Source organism: Ilyonectria robusta (assembly GCF_021365365.1).
Source record: "Ilyonectria robusta strain PMI_751 chromosome Unknown BGZ61scaffold_2, whole genome shotgun sequence".
NCBI lineage: Eukaryota > Fungi > Ascomycota > Sordariomycetes > Hypocreales > Nectriaceae > Ilyonectria > Ilyonectria robusta.
Window position 1 is genome coordinate 481,289 of NW_025764436.1, and position 23,547 is coordinate 504,835.

At 56.1% G+C, this 23,547-nt stretch overlaps 6 protein-coding genes across 6 annotated transcripts; 3 read left to right on the top strand and 3 right to left on the bottom strand.

The window, feature by feature from the left end:
* Nucleotides 1-545: 545 nt before the first annotated feature.
* On the bottom strand, nucleotides 546-6,912 carry BGZ61DRAFT_339521 (acyl transferase domain-containing protein; the record flags this gene model as incomplete). The annotated part of the gene is made up of 2 exons (XM_046239236.1): nucleotides 546-1,666; nucleotides 1,722-6,912. The coding sequence occupies 2 exons, from the start codon at nucleotides 6,910-6,912 to the stop codon at nucleotides 546-548; spliced, it is 6,312 nt and encodes a 2,103-aa protein (XP_046110314.1).
* A 3,995-nt stretch (nucleotides 6,913-10,907) lies between these two features.
* BGZ61DRAFT_440409 (uncharacterized protein) lies at nucleotides 10,908-16,173 on the top strand. Its single transcript, XM_046244477.1, has 2 exons — nucleotides 10,908-15,825; nucleotides 15,877-16,173. The coding sequence occupies exons 1-2, from the start codon at nucleotides 10,984-10,986 to the stop codon at nucleotides 15,985-15,987; spliced, it is 4,953 nt and encodes a 1,650-aa protein (XP_046110315.1). The 5' UTR covers nucleotides 10,908-10,983; the 3' UTR covers nucleotides 15,988-16,173.
* Nucleotides 16,170-17,123, bottom strand: BGZ61DRAFT_440411 (uncharacterized protein). The gene is made up of 4 exons (XM_046244478.1): nucleotides 17,058-17,123; nucleotides 16,813-16,953; nucleotides 16,701-16,751; nucleotides 16,170-16,637 (listed from the first exon to the last, which is right to left on the bottom strand). The coding sequence occupies exons 1-4, from the start codon at nucleotides 17,058-17,060 to the stop codon at nucleotides 16,455-16,457; spliced, it is 378 nt and encodes a 125-aa protein (XP_046110316.1). The 5' UTR covers nucleotides 17,061-17,123; the 3' UTR covers nucleotides 16,170-16,454.
* BGZ61DRAFT_471950 (uncharacterized protein) lies at nucleotides 17,059-19,217 on the top strand (the record flags this gene model as incomplete). The annotated part of the gene is made up of 2 exons (XM_046248273.1): nucleotides 17,059-17,169; nucleotides 17,289-19,217. 2 exons carry the CDS (start codon nucleotides 17,059-17,061, stop codon nucleotides 19,215-19,217), a joined length of 2,040 nt encoding a protein of 679 aa, XP_046110317.1.
* A 1,240-nt stretch (nucleotides 19,218-20,457) lies between these two features.
* BGZ61DRAFT_80783 (uncharacterized protein) lies at nucleotides 20,458-21,315 on the bottom strand. The gene has a single exon (XM_046257112.1). It carries the CDS (start codon nucleotides 21,144-21,146, stop codon nucleotides 20,574-20,576), a length of 573 nt encoding a protein of 190 aa, XP_046110318.1. The 5' UTR covers nucleotides 21,147-21,315; the 3' UTR covers nucleotides 20,458-20,573.
* Nucleotides 21,316-21,483: 168 nt separating this feature from the next.
* BGZ61DRAFT_339981 (major facilitator superfamily domain-containing protein) lies at nucleotides 21,484-23,448 on the top strand (the record flags this gene model as incomplete). The annotated part of the gene is made up of 3 exons (XM_046239269.1): nucleotides 21,484-22,396; nucleotides 22,465-22,806; nucleotides 22,865-23,448. The coding sequence occupies 3 exons, from the start codon at nucleotides 21,484-21,486 to the stop codon at nucleotides 23,446-23,448; spliced, it is 1,839 nt and encodes a 612-aa protein (XP_046110319.1).
* Between the last annotated feature and the right edge of the window lie 99 nt (nucleotides 23,449-23,547).

Here is a 23,547-nt window from a genome sequence, read left to right on the forward strand (position 1 = left end):
TTGCACTGCTTTACGTACACACACGGGTAATTAGTGTTACCAAGTACCGCGAGCCAAGTCTGATAGGCCGTCTCCGACTCCATCTCCGCTCCAGCGTATCCCCGGCCCTCGCCGGCAGCCGATGGGGCTGGCTTCGGAGCAGACAAACCAAGCCTAATACCTATCTTCCCCGCCTCCGCCACCGCCGCCGGCCAATATTCCAAGAGACAGAAGATGCCAAAGTAGTTACCGCCCTCGGCAAACACAGAGACCAGCTCAGATCTGGTGGAACAATCACTCCGTTACGCAAACCAACCATCAACCGGCCTGGCACGCCTCGTCATTCCACCCACTGTTTCGAGCCAACATTCACGCCAATTCAATCTCGACACTGAGGGACTTGTCATGTAGTTAAAATCGTTCATGTTTCTAAAATCTAACAACACAATGATAGCAAACGCCTCTCTACTACAGAATACATCGTTATATGCTTCCATACCAAAACAATCCAATTCGGGAATCTTTAGCCTCCTTCATCATCATTCCATCTCCTATCATATCCGCCCTTAGGCAGCCGCACCAGGGCCGTCATACTCCAGGTTGGAGCCGCTGTCACTGGCGTCCGCACCGTTGGTGGCAGGCTCGTCCTGGACATACTTCTCCCAGTTGGCCAGCACCGCACCAATCTTGGGCGAGTTGGTCAGCTTGTACACATCCTCAAAGTACTCCTTCGTCAGCGCAAACGGCTTGGCCGTCACGTTGGGGATGTACTTTCCAACCAGCTTAGAGGGATCAATCGAAGTCTTGTTGATCTTCTTAAGAAGGAAGGATCGGAAGGGCTTGACACCCGACCGCAGGAAGGTAGAGTGGAATGGCACGTCAATGCCACGGAGAGGGATGGTAGCAAAGCCACGCTCCAGCTCAATAGGGACAGGCTTGCTCAGCGTCTTCTCCGCACATCCACGGATAATTTCGCGAAGGTGGCCAGTGGCCTCCTCGAGGTTGGCCTTCATCTCCTCAATGTCGATCTTCTGGACCTTGAGGAAGTTGGTGACACCGGCCAGCGTGTCGAGGGCACGGAGGTCACCAGCGCAGACGTACTGCATGTTGGCAATGTTGTAGTTGACAATCTCCAGAAGCCAGCCAGTCTCCTCCGCAATGTTGTCAACGACAAACTGGAGGGCAGCCTCGTTGAACGTCTTGCTAATGCGGCTAGGGTTGACGGCGCACATGGAGTAGTTGGAGCGGCCAGCAGCGTCTCGCTCCACAGCAACCTGCATGGTCAGACCACGGTAGAACACAACAGACACCAGGCTCTCAATAGGCATGACTTCAGCAAGGGCGGCCAGGGCCGAGTATTCACCGAGCGAGTGACCAGCAAAGGTACTGTTCAGGGGAACAAGACCCTTGGACTTCATGTCCTCGAAGCTAGCCTTCTCCATGAGAGTAAGGGCAGGCTGAGTGAACTGGGTCGCGGACAGGAGGCCAGTGGGGGATCGGTAGGTGTAAGAGGTGGTGGTCTCGTCAATCTCCTTGAAGATCTTCTCCGACTTGATGGAGCCATCCGCAGCGACAGTCTCGAAAGTCATCGCGATGTAGTTCTGGCGGATAGCCTTACCACGGGGGCCACCGAAGTGGATAGTAAGCTCCTTGGGGTTGTTCTTGACAATGTTGGTAATAGAGAAGCCTAGATGATTGGTTAATACGTGAGAAAATTCTCAAATGAGATCGTTTCAGCTTACCATAGTTGTCGAGGAGGTACTTGTCAGCTCGATCCCAGACCTCCTTAGCGACAGGGCTGCTTCCGTACAGCTCCATACCCATACCCTGCTCCTGAGAGCCCTGGCCAGTGAAGACATAGGCAGTCACAGGCTGCTCCACCTCGGCAGTACCCTCCAGGACCTTGTCCTCGGTCTCAACGTTGCGGACCTCGACGTTGATGATCTTACGTCCAGACACCATGCCAACGTGCTGAAGCTTGACTTCAATCTCATCGTTAGGCAACACCATGCCAACAAGAGAGGCGTGGAAGCTACGAACACGTCCGATGTTGTTCTCGGCAGCCCAGGTCTCGACCAGGCTTCGGACGGCAGCGCTGGAGTACATGCCGTGAGTAATGGTGCCGGGAAGGTTGGCATAAGTGGAGAAGACGCGAGACACGTGAATGGGGTTGAAATCGCCAGAGACACGAGCATAGTTCTCGTTGGACGCGGGAGCACGGAGCTGCAGAGGGGCCTTGCCGCTAAGAGGGATGGGGTTCTCGAAGTTGATAGGCTGGTCAATGGGAGAACCGTTACGCTCCAGGTAGTCGATGACGGGGTTGCCGTGAGACTCGCCGGCCTCGTAGTCGACACTGGCGACCTGGATGACCTCCTTGGTGGGTAGCTCAAGCAGGACTTGGCCTCGGGTCTCAACGCTAGAAAAGACATCCTTGTTCTTGTAGCGCATCAAGCTTTGGAGGCGGAAGGTCAGGGTCTGGCCAAGGAGCTCAATGTCCCGGGGAAGCTCGTCAACCGAGAACCACTGCTTAGAGCGCAGGACAGCGACGTCCTTGGTAGTAGCAAGGTGAACCTGCATGGGAGTCTCGACCTTGCGCTGGAAGGTGTTCTCAAAGTCGGTGTAAGCACCGCGGTAGAGGAACTGAGAAGTGACCTCCATCACGGGCTCACCGTCACGGACCAGAGTTCCGCAGACCTCAACCATCTTTCCAGCCTCCTGGTTGATAACAGCGTTGACTTGAGCAGTAGTTGAGACTTCATCGCCCTTCTTCAAAGGCTCCGCACCAGGAATCATGCGGAACTGGTTGGACAGGTGAACAAGCTTCAGCAGGTCACCATCGATGGTGCGAGGGAAGATGGGCTTGGTGATGGCCTTCCATCCGATGACGATGGCAAAGTCCATAGGAGCAAAGACGGTCTTGCCAGGTCGGTCGACGAAAGCCTCACCGTGGTTGCCAACAGCGTGCACAAAGTCGTTGATAGCCTCGCCGGTAATGACGGTCTTGCCACCATCGAACTTGCTAGTGACATCAGCATCCAGGTTAACAGGCTCGTTGCCGAACCACGCCTTCCAGTAGAACTCCTTGATGCGGTCGTTGCGACCCTCCATGACCTCGCGGATAGGAGAGTAGCCAGCCTCGGGGTGGTAGGTGAACTTGAGGGGAAGGGCAGCGGGCTTGCCAAGGGCAGTAGTGTCCTTGATCATGTTGACAACAATCTCGTTCTCGCCAACCAACTTGACCTCAATAGCATCAACGTATTGGTTGTGGCGGGGCTGCTCACGAACCACAATGACAGTCTTGGCGGGGTCATTGGGATATTGAATCTCGACGAAGAGGCCACGGGTGGGAGCGAAGATACGACGGATGGGGTTGGTCTGGAACTTCTGGCCCTGAACGACAACATCAGACATGAGAAGGGCGTGACGCCAGTTCCTGTTGGGACCCGCAAGCAACGACAGCCAGGAGTCAAGCTCGGGCATAGTCGCCGCGGCGGACGAGGAAAGGCGGTAGGTGTTCTTGTGGGTATCATAGCTGACAGTGAGGCCCTCGACATCCAGGGGAACCTCAAGATCAACAAGCTTTCCACCGAAGTACTCAGTGACAGGGATGGAGGAGGTCTTGTTGTTGTAAAGGTCCTTGGTCAACAGAGAGATGTGGCCCTCGTGGATGCCATCGAGAATTTCCTTGATGGGCTGGTCAATGACGGTAGAGAACTTGGCGGCAGTAGGGCCCTGGAGAATGCAAGTACGGCCAACATCCTGACCAACGACGGCATCAAGATCCTCAGACTGCCAGAGGGAATCCTTCTTGAAGTAGAACTCGAAGTTGTCGTCAAGAACAGGGATGAAGGTGACGGGCTTCATGGTGGGGCGCATAGTCATGATCAAGAAGTACTGAACATCCTGGGCGTTGAGGATCTGGTTCTCAGCCTCTGGGTAAGCGGCGAGAATACGCTCGACAACACTGAAAGGGTCGTTGAGATCAGAGTAGCTCTGGAGCAAAGAAGGCTTGCCAGCAGTAGACGTGAAACGCTCCTCTAGGCGGTGGATAAAGTCGCCGGTGAAGACAATGTACGAGCGGTCGATCCAGCGGGACTGGTGCTTGACGTAGAGGAGCTCAACGCAGCGGCGCAGGACCTGAGCGTAGGTCATCTCGTCGAGGTCACAAGCCTCGCCAGCCTTGTTGCGACCAAACCAAACCTTCTGGCAGTCATCGTTCAACTTCTTGATGATGTAATCCTTCTGCTTGTTGAGCTCTGCGACTCTCTTCTCCTTGGGGATAGTGAAGATCTTCTTGTCCATCTCGGCCCAGAACTTGACACCGCGTGTCGCGAGCTTGTGAATGGGCTCGCCCATTTCGGAGCGCACAGTAATAACACCACCGGCGGGGCCCTTGTAGGTCTGCTCCCACTCGCCATCCTCCAGACCAGGAGCCTGGACAATGGCCTCCTTGGCAGCCTTGCTAGTGTGGGCTTCCTTGGCAACCATCATGCGGCTACCGAACAAGCAACCATCAAAGGGCATTGGAGGATAGCCGTACTTCTTAGCCCACTGACCAGTGAGGTAAGGGTAGGTGTCATCAGCGCCACCAAAACCGCTACCAGCGACCAAGATGATGTTCTCCTGTCGTCGGATGCGGCCATACATTTGGAAAATTGGCTGGTGGAAATCCTCGAAAGAGTGGTGACCACCACCGCGGCCACCGGTCCACTGAAGAATGACGGGGAAGGTGGGATTGGCTTTGGCGATGTTAACAACGGACTGGATAGCATCAACAGAGCCGGGCTTGAAAGAGATGTGCTTGAGTCCAAGTGTCTCAATGTACTCGTTGGCAACCTCAATGGAGGGCACACCAGCACCAATGGTAAGACCCTCGATGGGGACACCCTCGGCACGAAGCTTGCCAATGAGGGGAATCTGCCAAGACATGGCTCGGGGGTTGACGTAGATCAGGTTGACTGAGATACCACGGCCGGCGGGAATGGCTTGCTCAATCTTCTTGATGGCATCGGTCATCATGGGGCCAATAAAGTAGCCACCACCAGCAAGCTCGATATGGTATCCGGCCTTCATGGTGGCCGCCACAAAGTCCCAGGGGACAGTGGCAGGGGTCATGCCAGCAACAACAATTGGCGGGAGACCAAGAAGGCGACTCATCTTGGTGTCAAGGTAGGTCCGACCTCCCTTAGTGGTCACCAGTCGCGGGCCAAATTCCTTGACCCAGTCAATGGCGTACTTGACATTCTCCTCATCACGATCGAAAATCTCAGGCTTGTAGCCAACCTCGTTCATCGAGCCATCAACGGAACCAGCAAGAATGACGCGAACACCGCTTCCCTCCTTGTTGCGGCTGGTCAGGACACCAAGACCGGAGATGCCTCCAGGGCCGAAGTCCAAGATGTGAGTGGCCTCGGGGAAGACGGTAGCCTTCTCCCAGTTCACGGGATCACGCGTGATCAGGCGAATCAGATCAGGAACAATGTTTCCCTTGATCTCGCGGAGATCCTTGCCAGTGTTGGTATCGAAAACGGCGATACCAAGGGAGCTGGAATCAATGTTGATATCCTTCAGATCCTCGTCAATCATAGCAGTGGCCTCAGAAAGGTACTTGCTGTGGAAAGGGGCTGTGATGGGGAGGAATCGGTTGACAAAGCGAACCTTTCGCTCAGTGTATGGGATTCGGTTTTGGTCAAGGCCAGTAGGAGCCTTGACCTTTCGGAGCTGGGAGTTGAGTCCATACAACGAGCTCGGGGGACCGGTAACGACGAGGTTTCGGGGGCTGTTGATAAGGGAGACACCAATGTGGCGGTCGGCGGGGAGGTACTGGTTGGTAGCATCAATGTGCTTCTGGACCTCAGTTTGTGCAAGGTCACGGATGCTAAGCATAGGAGTAGGGGAGCCCTCGCCATGTTCCAGCGACTCCCGGAGCATGCTTGGAGTCATGGAGGTGATGGGGAAAGCTTGCTGACTGCGAGTTCCGATCCAGAAAAGCATGGTGAGAACCGAGGTGGTGATATCGCGCCACGAGTCCCACGAATCGGCAGCAGCAGTGGCAGCGGCCATGACAATACCCTGGGAGTGACCAGTGGTACCGGTTATCCGATCGCGCAGCATTCCAGGGTGGACTCCAAGAACTCTGCAAGTCACCTCGTAGTGGGCGAGCTGAACAAGACCAATCAGAGGGAAAGACACTGGCGCAGAAATCAGGTAGTCGACGTCAGGAGTGGCTTCGGCATTGTGAAGCCAGTTCATGATGTCCAGGCCTTTGGGGAACATCTTCTCCGCGCTGGGGTTCTTGGAGAGAGTCTGAAGAATCTCGGCGGAGGTGGTGATGAGATCGCCAATGAAGCTAGAGTAGGTCTTGTGGATCTCACGGAGCTCCTCGAAGTACTCCTCAATGTTACCCTGACCACCGAAGATTGTGTAGATCTCGGCAGAGGCGTCCTCAGCAGCTCGGAAGAGGGCGGAAGCATGAGGCTTGATGGGCCGGTTGCAGACGGCGCGAGCGGTGTAGTAGCTGCGGATGAACTCGAGCTTCTTAGCCTCGATACCGGGGAGGGTAGCAGCAACGGCGTGTGCCTCATTGCCACGGAGGAAAGTTCGCTCAAACTCGATGAGGACGAGCTTCAGCACCTCCTCGTAGGAGCCGGACTCGTCATCGTCGCCCTCGTCGACCTGGTGTGCAATGAGACCCAGGTATCTCGCTACGAGTTCGGGGACGGATGAGGGCTCATCATCCTGAGCGAGCTCGTCGGTTGCGGCGGGTAGGGTCGCAACGAACTGGTCTTTCAACTGCGAGGCGTGGAAATGGAGGTTTGTGGGGATGAGGAAGGAGGTCTCGAGAGAGCCGTGAGACAGAGTCAAAGGTCGCAGCGAGGCGTTTGATCTGGGGGTGGAAATGCCCGTCTGGGCGCCGTTTCCTGAGCCGTACATGGTGGGAGAAGGGGGTATCGAAGAAATCTGCGGTGGGGGAAAAGGGAGCTCAAAGTCAGTTCTCTCGTTCTACTAAGGGTCTCAAAGCGCGGGCAGGGCGCGGGCTAGGCGCGCAGAGAGGGACAAACCTATCAATTCAACTCGTGGCACCGGATGAAAATCTGATGCTTAACCCCAAGGACGCTGGCAGAGTATCCGGCGATCCTCAATGCGCAGTGCTGGCTGGTCCCCAGGAGGTTGGAGGGGGGAAATTAGGGTAGAGGAGGCCGCAGTGAAGGGAGCTTGGAATCAGTGGAGCGCGGGATTCACACAACACAAGACCAGCCAGGCGCAAGACACGAGAGAAGAAAAGGAAGGATGAGTGAAGATAATCTCGGGAGAAAGGGTCAGAGGTCTAAAGAGCTCAAGGGCGAGATTGGTCGACGGATGGTATAATTCAAGAACGAGAAAATTCGAGCTTGAGACAGGCCCCCAAGACCCGGCTAAGATCAGGTCGGATGTGCAACCGGAGGTTTGAGACCGCTCAGCACCGACACCAGCCAAAAATTCAGTTCTGTTGGGGATGAGCGATGGGCGATTGAGGGGTACGTACCCATGACCTGGCTCACACCCTCACACCGTACCTGCCAGCGACCAAAAGCCCACCAGAGCCGTCCAGGCGCCCGCCAGTTACGAGTGTTGCGAGTGCGATTGGCATGCACCACCACATGGGAGGCTCGCTCGATCCGCATGGGCCCCACGCCACGGTGGTCCCCTGTTGCATGGCGCCTGGTCGCCGCTACATCGAGGCTGGGTTGGCGCAGGAGGGGTCCTCGGAATGCGGGCATGTACCGGTACTTGGCGTGGCAGCACTCTCCGCCGGGAGAGTTCGGGGGGTGTTTCTGTGGATTTTGGAGGGGCAGCGGTTCTTGGGGGCTTGCCACCAACGCCTTCGTCAGTCACCAGAGTGGCCAGTGTGTCCTGGGGCACGACTTGCGGCCCTCCACCTCCCCTCTTTGGGGCAGGTCGGCGGCGTGTAGGGCCGAGCTTGGGGCACCTGTGAGGCTGCTGTTGAGCCACGCCTGCAGCGGACGGATGGGCGGAAGGCTGACGGTAATTTTGGTGAGATGTCGATTCGCCAGCAACAAAACAACAAAAATTCTGCCGGGCGGACTCGGTTTGGTTGCCACGGTGTGCCCAGAGAGGTTGCACTCAACTCATCCTCCATCGTAGCTATGGTGTAATTGTTCTTCTCAAAGGTCTATCCCGGACACTATCTCTCACCACATTGTATCAACAATCCGTAGTCGTGCCGAATTGAACCGAAACTCTTTCGCAACTGCCCGGCCACCCGATCCAATGCTTGTTGAACAGCGAAAGGTTCGTTGTTGACAGGCTGTTCCGGATCCCTTGTGTCTGGAGGCGGTCTCGATGACACCCAATCCCGAGCTCTCGGACTCTAAGCACCCCACTCAACCAAGGGGCAACAAGAGCCATGGGAAACTCCAGCAATAATGACTTCACCAACACCTGACGATCATCAATCCATGATGCGCTTGGGTTGACCACCTAGACTCCCCTGCGAGGTTGTTCTTCGAGAAGATTCGACGGCCAGGTACCTCGTCGTATGCCTCATACACTACCAACTATGATAGCTGCCTTCCAGCATTTTTTCCCAACTCCGGTCCACTTCCTACACATCCCACTACATTATGCCACCCCCTACCGCCCAGCCAACATCCCCTACAGAAGTGGCCCCCACCAGCCCACATCAACCCGCCCAGCTCCCGAGCACAGTGGGTCCAGGTCACTCTACATCATCCAGGATGTCTGAGAGCCAAGTGAGTGCCAACCAACGTCGCGCCGGCACGCCTCCTCTTGGTGCCGGATGCACCTCACGGAGTATCAGCCTCTCAATGGGCCGCGATTCATGAGCACTTCTCAGGTCCGAGGCCTGTCCACGAGCGGCGTGGCGTTCGTATGTAGCTTCTTGCATGCACCAACGGCTTGAAGATCTATTCCGTACCGTCTGTAAGGGCAGGCATGAGCCGCGACGGGGTGCTTCTGCTGAAGATGGCGTATTATGGAGAATACCTAGACAAGGCAACCGAATTAATCGAAATTCACCATGAGACAGCATAGAGTGCGGCGGCCTCCAACAAGACATGTTGTTGCCCGGAATCCCGGAATGCTAAGGATAGTATCGGTACTTGGCCGAGCGATGCGCACTGGAGAAGTGTCATGGGAGATGGAAGCTGGGCCAGACGCGAAATTGCACCCAGAGTCAGCTCCATGATGGCAGGGGAGCTCCCACACCCATCAAGCCACAGACTGTCGTCACCTCACATTAAGATTCCCCAAGAAGGGGCGATTGTTATCATCAACAACTCGACGATAAAGACGCATCCGAAACCTAAGATAAGAGCAATCCGTACCTACGAGGCGATGACCACCAGTGCGAGCCCGCTCGGCCGAGCAGTTGTCGGCTCTCAGCAAAGGTAACGCGGCGGATGCGACAGCCCAGCAAAAACATGTCTGATGGTGCCCCAAAAGCTTGGTTTCTGGGGAAGGCGCCCCCCTGGTCACCCCTGGCAGTTGCTGCCCTTTCCATACCGCCTTCCCTAGTACGGACTAGCGTGGCAATATGGTTGAGGAGCGTGCTGCAAGCCGGCAGCAGGATCCCAAGGCCCGCCGTCATGAGTGGCACCCAAACCACCACCTTCGAGCCCCATGAGACGCCGAAGTACATGTACAGGGGACTTGGGATTTGGACTCGGGTCTACAACGCCGCTGCACCCTGCCACGGGGATTCTGTAGGTACCGGCAGCAGCCCTTACAGCGGCCAGATGCGTAATACCTCCCTGACTTGCGGTACGTACCTGCACTGTCAACCGGGTCTGGAGCCATCGCCCCGTCGCAGTACGCCGTAGGGAGGCAATGCGACCAGGGTGTGTTGACCACAGCTCCCCCAATTTTTTTTTCGCTCGTCGCCTTTTGGTGGGCCATTTCGTTCAACAATCGGCTACTCCCTCGCCGACGGCTCCAATTGTGATTACCCTCCATTGCCCTTCCGCTCCAGTCCTCCGGATCCGTTTTCTTCCCCAAATCCTCTGCATTGCTTCTCGCTGGCAGGCAGAACGCACTCAGTCTTCAATTACACGCTCCTCGCCCGTGTACTTCTGCCTCCATCTTCTACATCCTCCCCCTCCTCCCCCCAGCTGCCACTCCCTGCCTCGCCAGCCCGGGAGCATCTTGCGACAGCTGCGTTTCTTCGTGTGTACGTTGGGTTGAGCGGACCCACGGTATAATCACCACTACGCGCCAATCCACACTCTGGCTGCGATAGCCATTTTGGCCTTCTTCGAGATACCCCTTCTTTCATCGACCTCCCCGACCTAATTCGCCCATCATGCGTCCCGAAGTCGAGCAAGAGCTCGCTCACACCCTGCTCGTTGAGCTTCTCGCCTACCAGTTCGCCTCTCCCGTCCGGTGGATTGAGACCCAAGATGTTTTCCTCGGTGACAGGACCGCCGAGCGGGTCGTAGAAATCGGTCCCGCCGACACTCTAGGAGTCATGGCCAAGCGAACACTGGCATCCAAGTACGAGGCCTACGATGCCGCCAAGTCCGTTCAGCGCCAGATTCTTTGCTACAACAAGGATGCTAAGGATATTTACTATGAGGCCGACCCCGTTGAGGACGAGCCTGAGCCCGTTGCTTCTTCTCCCGCTGAGGCTGCTCCTGCTGCTGCTGCCGCTGGCTCTCCTGCGCCTGTGGCTGCTGCCCCCCCTCCAAGCGCAGGACCCGCTGCTGCGATTGCTGATGAGCCTGTCCAGGCCGTGGACATTGTCCGCGCCCTGATTGCACAGAAGCTCAAGAAGCCTCTACTTGAGGTGCCCCTAAGCAAGGCCATCAAGGACCTTGTCGGTGGTAAGTACTCATGAAACTGAAATCAAAGGGGAAACGCCAACTAATTCACCGCTTCCTAGGTAAATCCACGCTCCAGAACGAGATTCTCGGTGATCTCGGAAAAGAATTCGGTTCGACCCCCGAGAAGCCTGAAGACACTCCCCTCGATGAGCTCGGTGCCGCTATGCAGGCCACTTTCGATGGCCAGCTTGGCAAGCAGTCCCAGTCTCTTATCGCCCGATTGATCTCTTCCAAGATGCCTGGTGGCTTCAACATCACAGCTACTCGAAAATATCTTGAGAGCCGTTGGGGTCTCGCATCTGGTCGACAGGACGGTGCTCTGTTGCTGGCTCTGACAATGGAGCCCGCTGCTCGTCTGGGTTCTGAGGCTGACGCCAAGGCCTTCCTCGACAGCGTTACTCAGAAGTATGCCACCAATGCCGGTATCAGCTTGACCACCACTTCCGCAGCCGGCCCTGCTGGTGGTGCTAGCGGCGGTATGATGATGGACCCCGCGGCCATCGACGCCCTGACCAAGGACCAGCGAGCTCTCTTCAAGCAGCAACTCGAGCTCCTTGCCAGATACCTCAAGCTTGATCTCCGCGAGGGCGACAAGGCTTTCATCAACGCCCAGAAGTCTGAGAAGGTCCTTCAGGCCCAACTGGATCTCTGGACAGCCGAGCACGGCGAATTCTACGCCGCGGGTATTGAGCCCGTCTTCAGCCCTCTGAAGGCTCGCACTTACGATTCCTCCTGGAACTGGGCTCGTCAGGATGCTCTCAGCATGTACTTCGATATTATCTTCGGTCGTCTTAAGGTCGTCGACCGAGAGATTGTCAGCCAGTGCATTCGCATCATGAACCGCTCAAATCCCAAGCTCATCGACTTCATGCAATACCACATGGACAACTGCCCCACCGAGCGAGGCGAGACTTACAAGTTGGCCAAGATGCTTGGAGAGCAGCTCATTGAGAACTGCAAGGAGGTCCTCGACATCGCCCCTGTCTACAAGGATGTCGCCGTTCCCACCGGGCCTCGCACCACCGTCGACGCCCGCGGTAACCTCAACTACGAGGAAGTTCCTCGTGCCAGCTGCCGCAAGCTGGAGCACTACGTCCAGCAGTTGGCTGAGGGTGGCAAGATCTCCGAATACGGCAACCGCACCAAGGTTCAGAGCGACCTTCAGCGCATCTACAAGCTCATCAAACAGCAGCACAAGATGTCCAAGACTTCCCAGATTGAGATCAAGACCCTCTACAGCGAGGTCCTCCGCTCCCTGGCTATGAACGAGAACCAGATCATCCCCAAGGATAACGGCAAGGCCCGCAAGTCCGGCCTCAAGGCCACCAGCCAGCACAAGGGCAAGGTCGAAACCATCCCCTTCCTGCACCTAAAGAAGAAGTCCCTTCACGGCTGGGACTACAGCAAGAAGCTCACCGGCGTCTACCTCAACACTCTCGAGGACGCTGCCAAGTCTGGTGTCAGCTTCCAGGGCAAGAACGTCCTGATGACTGGTGCCGGTGCCGGTTCCATCGGTGCCGAGGTTCTCCAGGGCCTTGTGAGCGGTGGTGCCAAGGTCATCGTCACCACCAGTCGCTTCTCGCGAGAGGTGACTGAGTACTACCAGGCCATGTACACCCGCTATGGCTCCCGTGGATCTCAGATCGTCGTTGTTCCCTTCAACCAGGGCAGCAAGCAGGACGTTGAGGCCCTCGTCGAGTACATCTACGACACCAAGAACGGTCTTGGATGGGACCTTGACTTCATCGTTCCCTTCGCCGCCATTTCTGAGAACGGACGTGAGATCGACACCATCGACTCCAAGTCTGAGCTTGCTCACCGCATCATGTTGACCAACTTGATCCGTATGCTGGGCTGCGTCAAGGCCCAGAAGGCCGAGCGCGGCTTCGAGACTCGTCCTGCTCAGGTTGTTCTACCCCTGTCTCCTAACCACGGTACCTTCGGTAACGACGGTCTCTACTCCGAGTCCAAGCTCGGTCTCGAGACCCTCTTTAACCGATGGCACTCGGAGAGCTGGACCAACTACCTCACCATCTGCGGTGCTGTCATTGGCTGGACCCGAGGCACTGGTCTCATGTCCGGTAACAACATCGTCGCTGAGGGCGTTGAGGCCTTTGGCGTCCGCACCTTCTCTCAGCAGGAGATGGCTTTCAACCTTCTCGGCCTTTTGTCGCCCGCTCTCGTCGACTTGTGCCAATCGGAGCCTGTCTTCGCTGATCTTAACGGCGGTCTTCAGTTCATCCCCAACCTGAACGAGACCATGACCAAGCTTCGCAAGGACATCATGGAGACCAGCGAGGTCCGCAGGGCTGTCAGCAAGGAGAACGCCATTGAGAACACCATCGTCAATGGTGCTGCCTCTGAGGTTCTGTACAAGAAGAAGACCATCGATCCTCGTGCCAACATCAAGTTTGATTTCCCCAACCGACCTGACTGGAAGACAGAGATTGCTCCTCACCATGAGACCCTCAAGGGCATGGTTGACCTCGAGAAGGTCGTTGTCGTCGCCGGTTTCGCCGAAGTCGGTCCCTGGGGTAACTCCCGCACTCGATGGGAGATGGAGGCCAAGGGTGAGTTCTCTCTCGAGGGCTGCGTTGAGATGGCCTGGATCATGGGTCTCATCAAGAACCACAACGGTCCTATCAAGGGCAAGCCTTACGCTGGCTGGGTTGACGCCAAGACTGGCGAGCCCGTCGATGACAAGGATGTGAAGCAGAAGTACGAGAAGTACATTCTCGAGCACTCCGGTATTCGATTGATTGAGCCTGAGCTGTTCGACGGCTACGACCCCAACCAGAAGCAGCTGCTTCACGAGGTCGTCATCGAGGAGGACCTCGAGCCTTTCGAGGCTTCCAAGGAGACGGCTGAGGAGTTCAAGCGCGAGCACGGGGAGAAGGTTGAGATCTTCGAGATCCCTGAGAGCGGCGAGTACATCGTCCGCCTCAAGAAGGGCGCTGGCCTCTGGATTCCCAAGGCTCTTCGCTTCGACCGTCTCGTTGCCGGTCAGATCCCCACCGGCTGGGACCCCAAGCGCTATGGTGTCCCCGAGGACATCATCTCCCAGGTCGACCCTGTTACCCTCTTCCTCCTTGTCTCAACTGCCGAGGCTCTTCTCTCCTGCGGTATCACCGACCCCTACGAGTTCTACAAGTATGTCCACGTCTCTGAGGTCGGCAACTGTGTCGGTTCCGGTATGGGTGGTGCTGCTGCTCTCCGTGGCATGCACAGGACTCGCTTCCTTGACCAGCCTCTCCAGAACGATATTCTGCAGGAGTCTTTCATCAACACCATGGCTGCCTGGGTCAACATGCTTTTGATGTCATCCTCCGGTCCTATCAAGACCCCTGTCGGTGCTTGTGCCACTGCTGTCGAGTCCGTCGACATTGGTTACGAGACCATCATGGAGGGCAAGGCCCGAGTGTGCTTCGTCGGTGGCTTTGACGACTTCGGTGAGGAGGGTTCGTATGAGTTCGCCAACATGAAGGCCACCAGCAACACCGTCGATGAGTTCGCTCACGGACGCACTCCCAAGGAGATGTCGCGACCCACTACCACTACCCGAAACGGATTCATGGAGTCCCAGGGTTGCGGTCTCCAGGTCATCATGACTGCCAGACTTGCCCTTGATATGGGTGTCCCCATCCACGGTATTTTGGCTCTTACCACTACCGCCTCTGACAAGATTGGCCGATCCGTTCCGGCTCCTGGACAGGGTGTGCTTACGACCGCTCGCGAGCATGCTAGCAAGTTCCCCAACCCTCTTCTTGATATCAGCTACCGTCGTCGCCAGATCGAGCGTCGCAAGAAGCAGATCAAGCAGTGGCAGGAGGCTGAACTCGAGTACGTTCATGACGAGATTGACGCCATGAAGGCTCAGGGTGGTGCCTTCAACGAAACAGAGTACTCTCAGGAGCGCTTTGCTCACATCCAAAAGGAGGCCGCTCGCCAGGAGAAGGAACTTCTCCGCAGCATGGGCAACCACTTCTGGAAGAGCGACCCCAGCATCGCTCCTCTCCGTGGTGCTCTCGCCACCTGGGGCCTTACCATCGACGATCTCGATGTTGCCTCCTTCCATGGAACCTCCACCAAGGCCAACGACAAGAACGAGTCCTCTGTCATTTGCCAGCAGCTCCGCCACCTTGGTCGTACCAAGGGTAACGCCGTCCTGGGTGTCTTCCAGAAGTACCTCACTGGTCACCCCAAGGGTGCTGCCGGTGCTTGGATGATGAACGGATGTCTCCAGGTGCTCAACACTGGTCTCGTCCCCGGTAACCGCAACGCCGACAACGTCGACCCCGTCATGGAGCAGTACGACCTCATCGTCTACCCCAGCCGAAGCATTCAGACCGACGGCATCAAGGCCTTCTCCGTCACCTCCTTCGGTTTCGGTCAGAAGGGTGCCCAAGCCATTGGTATCCACCCCAAGTACCTGTTCGCTACCCTTGACGAGGACACCTACGTCGACTACTGCGCCAGGGTTGAGGCCCGACAGAAGAAGGCCTACCGATACTTCCACGACGGCCTCATCAACAACAGGCTGTTCGTGGCCAAGACCGACCCTCCCTATGCCGAGGACCAGCTCAGCAAGGTGCTGCTGAACCCCGACGCCCGCGTCTCTGAGGACAAGAAGACGTCCGAGCTCAAGTTCGGTGCCGACTTCATGAAGCGGTCTGAGAAGACTGTCCCCAGCGTCAAGGCCAAGGAGACCCAGCAGGTCATGGAGGCTCTTGCCCAGAAGGTAACCAACAAGAACAGCAATGTTGGTGTCGATGTCGAGGATATCTCGGCAGTCAACATTCACAACGAGACCTTCGTCGAGCGCAACTTCACTGCCAATGAGATTGCGTACTGCCGACAGGCCCCCAGCCCTCAAAGCTCCTTCGCCGGTCGCTGGAGTGCCAAGGAGGCTGTGTTCAAATCACTGGGTGTTGCAAGCAAGGGAGCTGGCGCCGCTCTGAAGGACATTGAGATCCTCAAGGGCGAGACTGGTGCTCCTACGGTTTCGGTAAGTTTCTCTCAACCTTGATGCGTAAACATTTTGCTAACAACTCTCTAGCTCCACGGCGATGCTGCAGCTGCTGCCAAGCAAGCTGGTGTGAAGGACATCACCGTGTCCATCTCACACTCTGACACCCAGGCGATTGCTGTTGCTGTTGCCAGCTTTTAGACGCTATGATGGATAAGAGAATATGTACATGTTTTTGGACTGGGATGATAAATGGCGTTTAGACCATCTGCTTCGATATGTTGTCTTCACTCGAAACTTTGAGCACTGAAACAATCGGTTGGGAGTGGACCTAGTAGAATTCGTATTACCATAGCATAGATGAATCATACTTTTTGCAAGTCTTAATTTTGACTGGCCTGTGTCTTATTTCGTATTTGGAGTCTAGCTATTGGTTGTTTTTCCCAGCTAAGTCTGCTTGTTGAACCAACCCGCATAACGTTAAACCATAGGGTAGGCTGGTGTCCAAGCGATTTGAGAGTCACGTTCAGTCTAGATATCAATGTGGCCCAAATTCATATGCCATACACCCTGACCGGAATAAAACACTCCTCTCGTGTGGGACTATCAATGGGTACCCGTTCATGACTGTACGTGCCAGGCATGTCATAGGAAGCATCCTAGCTGCTTCATTGACCTCTGCCCCGACCCCGACCCCTGCCACCACCACGGCCTCGTCCTCTATCGTTGCCCCGTCCGCCGTGGTCTCCTCTGGACTGGCCTCCCCTTCCACCTCGGAAGTTTCCTTGCTGGCCCTTCTGCGACTCGCTGACCTGGTCGATGATTTCGTCTGGTACTCGCAGGTATTTGATCTAGTTGCCTTGTCAGCCAGAGCCCAACTCGCACATGGAGGCGAAGGATTCGGTAAAACGCACGTTGTTTCCCTTGACGTAGACTTCTGGTAACCTCACAAACTTGTCGCCCTCCTGTATTTTCTCGTCAGCCTCGTGTGTGTAGTCCGGGGTTCGACCGAGGGGAGCTGCCTACCGGACTCGTCTGCACCACCTCCTTCAAGGTGAGGTTCATCCAGGTGTCGCACATGACCAGATGGCCGTTGAGTGTCTCGCCGTTCTTGAGCTCGACCAGCATAGGGTGGCCTTGGGCCGCGTTTAGTAGACCGAGGGGCAACTGCGCACGTGGTTAGCTTTGCGCTCTGCGGCGTGCGCCCCGGGGAGACAGCGGAGGTCTGGCCAAAAATCGCCAGGGCGCGCGAAGGGATGGGGGTCTCGTACCATGGTGTCGAGTTTGCGCCAGCGGTCGGTATGGTGGATGATGCGCGCTGGAAGCAGAATGTTGGGATTGGAACAAGCTTGTGGAGCTGGCGGCTTTCTCGGTGAGGCCAAGGTGAGTGGGCAGCCGCCGGGACGGGCACCCAGAGCTGCATCACCCCGCTTTAGAGATACGCGGAAGCCTTCCGCGGTTTAACGGTAGAATCTAGGAACAAAACTTTGGACCTCCAACAGCAATTGTTCACGCGCAAAAGTGATGACGGCGACGAACCAACATCCTCAAAAGCCATGCGCCGTGCGACACTGCTTTACGATGGGCTCTGGCGCTGCCTGTGCCCTGCATTCGATGAACATGCATTGCCCAGGGCTCTCAATGCTTCATTATTCGTAGCACCTACCCGGCCGTCCCCGAACCGCAACCGATCCATTCCCAGGGCCAGTCTCATTCAACGCCGCCGGCATGGAACCAGCGCAGTTGATACCACAGACTCTTCCGCCGGGGTTGCGTCGCTCGACTCCTTCTTCAAGATGGCGGAGAAGAAACTCAGTCCCATCCAAGCGAAGAAGGACCCGCATCAACTTCTCGGGCGACGGACGCCGACACTCGAAACAATCCCTTCGGAGGAGATCGTCAAAGCACTCGAGGTCCTACGAAATGGGAACTACGACATGATGCCTGATCCGCATGCGCGAATAGTCCAGTTCGTCAAGTTTCTCATTGTGGAACGACAGTATCCTCCAGATGCCTTCATCTACGAGTGCATGATGGATGCGATGACGGACCCTCAGGGCTCGGCCATGGGAGTGCGCAATTTGTTGCGCGACATGGACGCTCAGGGTATAATGCCCACGGCAGCCATCTGCTACAGCGCACTGGAAGCTCTGACTGTGCACCCCGACTACATTCTGCGCCAGGAGGTCGTCGACATCATGATCAAGTACTGGCACGAAATCACCATGTCAGCGAAGCAGAACATTGCGATCGGGATGCTTCGGGATGGCCAACATGAGCTAGCGCTTGCCAAGCTCACTGAATTGCATGAAAGCGGTGAACAGATCAATCTCTGGGTCTACGATATCTTCATTGTGGAGTTTGGCGGGATGGGCTTCCTGGATGAGATGCTGCAGCTGCTGCGTCAGCGGAAATACGCCAAGGGTACTGATGACGCTTTCCGCACATTGCTCCTTCATGCTCTCGACCTTTTTAGCCAAGCATATCATGAAGCTGGTACGAAATTTGTATGGAACTATGTAGTGGCTCAGCCACTCTTGAACCCATCCAATGCAATCATTGAAAACGTCTTGGCCACGGCAGCGAGACATGCCGATACGACGCTGGCCTCGGAAGCCCTGGGTATTCTCTCCAGCCGAGGCAGGGTGCCTGACCACCAATACGAGGCTCTCATGGATGCGTTTGCGGCCGCAGAGGACATGCCAGGCGCACTTGGTGTCCTGGCCATCATGGAGCGAAACGGTGCCAGTGTCCAGCGCGGCACGACCAGGGGGATATACCAAACAATGAAAAACAACCCCTGGCTGATCAATGAGGCCAGGACTACCCTGGGAGAGATGCGTAAGAACGACGTGATTCCCTTGGAAGCTCTCGGAGTCACAATCGAGGCCATGGCCCACGTCCGTGGGTCAGAAGCTGCCATGCCATTGTACCACGAGACGTTTGCTCTCAGCGGTAAACGTCCGGGGTACGGATTTTTGAAGGAGTTGATCCTCAATAGCACCAACCAAGAGACTCTATGGGCGCTCGCGAAGGACTATGGTGTCCTGGTGCCCAAGGACAGGCAGCTACAGGAGGAAGATGTAAAGTTGTACGATCGGATGATCCCTGCTTGTGCGCAAGCTGGAGATTTTGATCGAGCTTTTGAGTATGCCGAGAGGGTGATGGAGGCGGAGACGTCAGAGGTAGAGAAGTCCGAGGAAGAGAAGTCCGAGGAAGAGCACAAGACAGCATGGCTGCTCCATCCTTGGGTCCAACCTTTGGTTGATCACGCCGTGGCAGCGAAGGATGCTCGAGTGTGGCCAATCGTGGACCGGATGGCCAAGGCTACGGGTGACAAGGCCGAGATGGTGCAGACGATCCTTCAGCGGCACCGAATGGACAGGCGAGCCGAGCTGTTGAAGGCCCAGAAAGACGGTCAAACGTTGTGAGAGAGCGCGTGGTTAGGACTTGCCCCTCATTGAGGCGGAGTAACTGCCAACAAGCTCTGGTGGTCAGCAAGCCTGGGGAGCATAGACAGCTGTAAGTTACACAGTCAGAAGTGGATATTGAGTGTCAAATCGTAGAGAATGGTTTCGATACTGAGTGTGATGACGCGGTTGGAGAGAGGATAAGATTACCATCTACAACACACCACTCTGGTGCATTAACACAGTCGAACACGGCACACACCATTTGTTAAGTCGACCTCATAAGCCACGCCGAGGGTTCCGGGATAGCGGAAGCAGCCAAGGTTGTCGGCTGCATGTGGAACGGGCGCTGACGGTGCCAACCAAGTGTCGTGTCGGTCGGAAAGTTTCTGCCTCGTGCCAGAAAGACGGCAATGTGTGTGTGCGAAGGCTGTCACAACATGGCCATGATTGGAACCGAGGATCTGGGTGGAAGGGTCGGAGATGCATGTTCGCCGCAATGCCGACAGGTGAGCGAAGGGACTTTACAATCCCACATGCCAGGCCACCCTCCCTCACATATTTCTTTTTTTTTTTCTAGTTGTTGTCCCCAGATAAGCATCTAAACCAACGCTCTCAACATGAGACAGAGGAAAATCGGGATGGCGGTCGGAGGATCACGTATATACGCTATGTATCATACAAATCAAGTGGGCCAAGCGGGACAATCTCAAGGCCGATGGCGATGAGTCAAGATGGGAGATGGGACAGGATTTCCGGATTGGGCAAACTGGTGTACCTGGCTCGGTGCGATTGCTAAGCGGATCCGCGAGCAACCATGATTACATTTTCCATCTGCACTTACAGGGAGCTTAATTAGCGGCTCAACGACATTGTCGAGCGGAATGACGTAGACAAAGAGCGTGGCTTGTTGTTAGCGCTGATTCAGAAAAATATGCTCCAGTGGACGACGCGAAGAGAAGCATGAAGAGCTGTGGGCGAGTTTTGCGTGGGTTTGATTTGATGGGATGGTGGCATTGGGCAGGAATGGGCGAGCCAGGACCGTCTGTTGGGTTGTGTTGGGAAGGGAAGGGAAGGGAAGGGAAGGGAGATGCAACAGGGCAAGATGAGATGGCTGCGGCAAACAGGCTGGCATATGCTGTCATGGCGGATCGGGGCAAAATCCGACCAGGTCAGATGGGAAACGGCAAATGAAGCTGTCGGATATGTTGCGTGTCAGCACCCCGACGGAGAAGCGCGGAAGTTGACGCTCACGGATCTGCAGAGTGAAGGGCGCGGTACATTCACACACGAGCCAGCACAAAACGAGACGACATGGGGTGTATCTGGCTAACAGCGGCCGGGGTAATTCCAAAGCAACACATGGTTAGCGGTGGCTCAATAGCTCCAAGATCCGGCGTCCATCGGCAGTAAGGAAAGGAAGGGCCTTTGCTCTGTGAGATATGATGAGATGAGATGAGATGGGAATAGGAGATACCGTGCGGCGACAACTCTAATCCGACCAACCAAAGGGATCCACGGTCTCGCGTCAGCCCTAAACTCCGCCAAGGCCTGGGCCGTTCGATGAATGATGATGAATCGACTGTGCTCACTGTGAGAGAGACAGACAGAGAGAAAAGAAAGATCCCTGTGTTTCCAATCCGTGGCGTCGGTAGATGCAACCCCATCTCCACCTGAGTAATACCGACACCCTCCTCCTCCCCTTGCGTCCCTCATCTTCCTTGCAGCTCGGCCTTTCCAGACGCGCCATTTACGATAGATGGACGCTCCCGTCCGATTGGTAATCCCCGCACTTGGAGTTGGTCCGAGTCGCGTCTCTCTTTGTTGCACGCCAGCGGACGTGCGATGGGCGTGAAAGCTTGGCTCGGCCGGGTGGTGGTTTCGTGCTTGCTTGCTAAGTCCGGCGCCCATCACGTAGCTCCGTAGCGTCGCGGTTCGGTTTTTTGTCATGGGCTATTCTTGCTGATTACCTATCAGGCCGTGAGAGGCAGCGTGGAGAGGAGGGGGGGAGGTTTCTTCCGCTTGGCCACATGGCGAGGTTGTGAGCGTCAGACGGATGGGATATAAGATGCGATGCGGTCTCCAATGGTGTTCCGGTCCTGGTCTATAAACCCATCTCAGCTCAAACGCCTCTTTCCTGGTGCTGAGCCATCTCGACCATCCATCCACTTACACGGATTCACCCATCTCGTGGTATAAACTTTGGTACAAAGCCATCTTCCACCCATACCTTACCCTCAGCCACCCGTTATCAGGGTACACGCACAGCCCAGATACAACTGCAGCAATGGCGGCGCTCATCCGCGAAGCCCCCCTGGGCCAGCTCATCCGCTTCGTCACACGCAACAAGTTCTTCCAGTACCCCGAGGAAAAGGACGGCTTCGAGCTGCCCGAGCCGTGGGTCATCCTGCTCAACAACCCCGACGCCGTGGTGCTGGAGGATGGCCAGATCAACACCACCAACAACAACACCGTCGTGGGCTCGTCGGCCTCGTCCGTCACGGCCGAAGACCCGGACGGCAAGCCCAAGCCCAAGAAGGAGCACGACAAGGAGGAGCAGGTCGAGGACGGCGGCCGCATCCAGCTGCACCGCACGCGCTCCGCCAACGAGACGCACGCCTACACCGTCGACCGGCTCCAGGTCGACGAGCAGCACGAGCTCGAGAAGGTCAAGTCGATCCCCGTCGTGCCCAAGCGCACCAAGGACGGCGCCATCCTCGTCGACTGGTACTACAGCGACGACGCCGAGAACCCGCACAACTGGACCAACAGGAAGCGCGGCGGCATCGCCCTGCTGATCTGCCTCTACACCTTTGTCGTCTACACCTCATCCGCCATCTACACGTCCTCGACCGAGGGCATCATGCAAAAGTTCGGCGTCAGCCAGGTCAAGGCCACGCTGGGACTGTCCCTGTACGTGCTGGGCTATGGAATTGGACCGCTGCTGTTCTCGCCTCTCAGTGAGATCCCTCGCATTGGCCGCAACCCCGTGTACATCGTCACCATGTTCCTCTTCGTCATCATCTCCATCCCCACGGCCCTCGTCGACAACTACGCCGGCCTCATGGTCCTTCGATTCCTCCAGGGCTTCTTCGGTTCGCCCTGTCTGGCTTCGGGTGGTGCTTCTCTGGGCGATATGTACAGCTTGATGGCTCTGCCATATGCCATGATGGCCTGGGTCTCGGCCGCCTACTGTGGACGTAAGTCTCCCTTTATCCCCCCTTTCCCTCTCTTTTTTATATGAGCAAGTATTAACAGCCCTTTTCAGCTGCCCTCGGTCCTCTCCTCAGTGGCTTCGCCGTCCCCGTCAAGGGCTGGCGCTGGTCTCTCTACATTAGCATCTGGGCATCCGCCCCGATCTTCATCCTCATGTTCCTGCTCCTCCCCGAGACTAGCGGCCCCAACATCTTGCTTCGCCGTGCTAAGCGCCTCCGAAAGCTGACTGGCACCGATCGATTCATGTCCCAGAGTGAAATCGACCAACGCAACATGAAGGTCTCGGCCGTCGCCATCGACGCTCTCATCAAGCCTATGGAGATCACTCTCAAGGATCCCGCCGTGCTGTTCGTCCAGATCTACACTGCCATCATCTATGGCATCTACTATTCTTGTAAGCTCGTGCCTATCATCTTATGTGGCATTCAATATACTGACTATATTTCCCTTAGTCTTTGAGGTCTTCCCCTTGGTCTACCCCGTCTACTACAACATGAACCTTGGTCAGATTGGACTCGTCTTCCTCTGTATCCTGGTCTCTTGTCTCATTGGCGTGGGCGCATACACTGCCTACATGTACTACGTTGTTGACCGCCGCATCGCCAAGTACGGCTGGCCTGTTCAGGAGTCACGTCTCATCCCGGCCCTGGTGGCATCCTTCGGTCCTACTATCGGTCTCTTCCTCTTCGCTTGGACTGCGCGTGCGTCCATCCATTGGATTGTCCCGACCATCGGAATCACCATCTACGGTGCGACCGTCTTCGTGGTGATGCAGTGTATCTTCATCTACATCCCGCTCAGCTACCCCATGTACGCGGCCAGTCTGTTCGCGGCAAACGACTTCTTCCGCAGCGCCCTTGCCTGTGGTAGTGTTCTTTTCGCACACCCTCTCTTCGGCAATCTGGGTGTCGCCAAGGGCACGAGTCTCCTGGGCGGCCTAAGTGTCATTGGTATTATTGGTATTTGGCTGCTGTACTTCTTCGGTGGGAAGTTGCGCAGTCTCAGCAAGTTTGCTGTCTTCGAAGCTGAAGCATGAATGGTTGTCATGTACTGAATGTTGGATATGATGAAATGACGGATAACAATGACGTTAACAACCCTCTCTTAGCATTTTGGGTTTTACAATAATTAGCAC

Coding starts and splice junctions, on each gene's coding strand:
- BGZ61DRAFT_440409 (XM_046244477.1), top strand. CDS start 10,984: ATGCAGGCCACTTTCGATGGCCAGCTTGGCAAGCAGTCCCAGTCTCTT. Junction 15,826..15,876: donor CTGGTGCTCCTACGGTTTCG/GTAAGTTTCTCT, acceptor ACAACTCTCTAG/CTCCACGGCGATGCTGCAGC.
- BGZ61DRAFT_440411 (XM_046244478.1), bottom strand. Junction 16,752..16,812: donor AGGTGGTGCAGACGAGTCCG/GTAGGCAGCTCC, acceptor GAGAAAATACAG/GAGGGCGACAAGTTTGTGAG. Junction 16,638..16,700: donor TCTACGTCAAGGGAAACAAC/GTGCGTTTTACC, acceptor CAAGGCAACTAG/ATCAAATACCTGCGAGTACC.
- BGZ61DRAFT_80783 (XM_046257112.1), bottom strand. CDS start 21,146: ATGACAAAAAACCGAACCGCGACGCTACGGAGCTACGTGATGGGCGCC.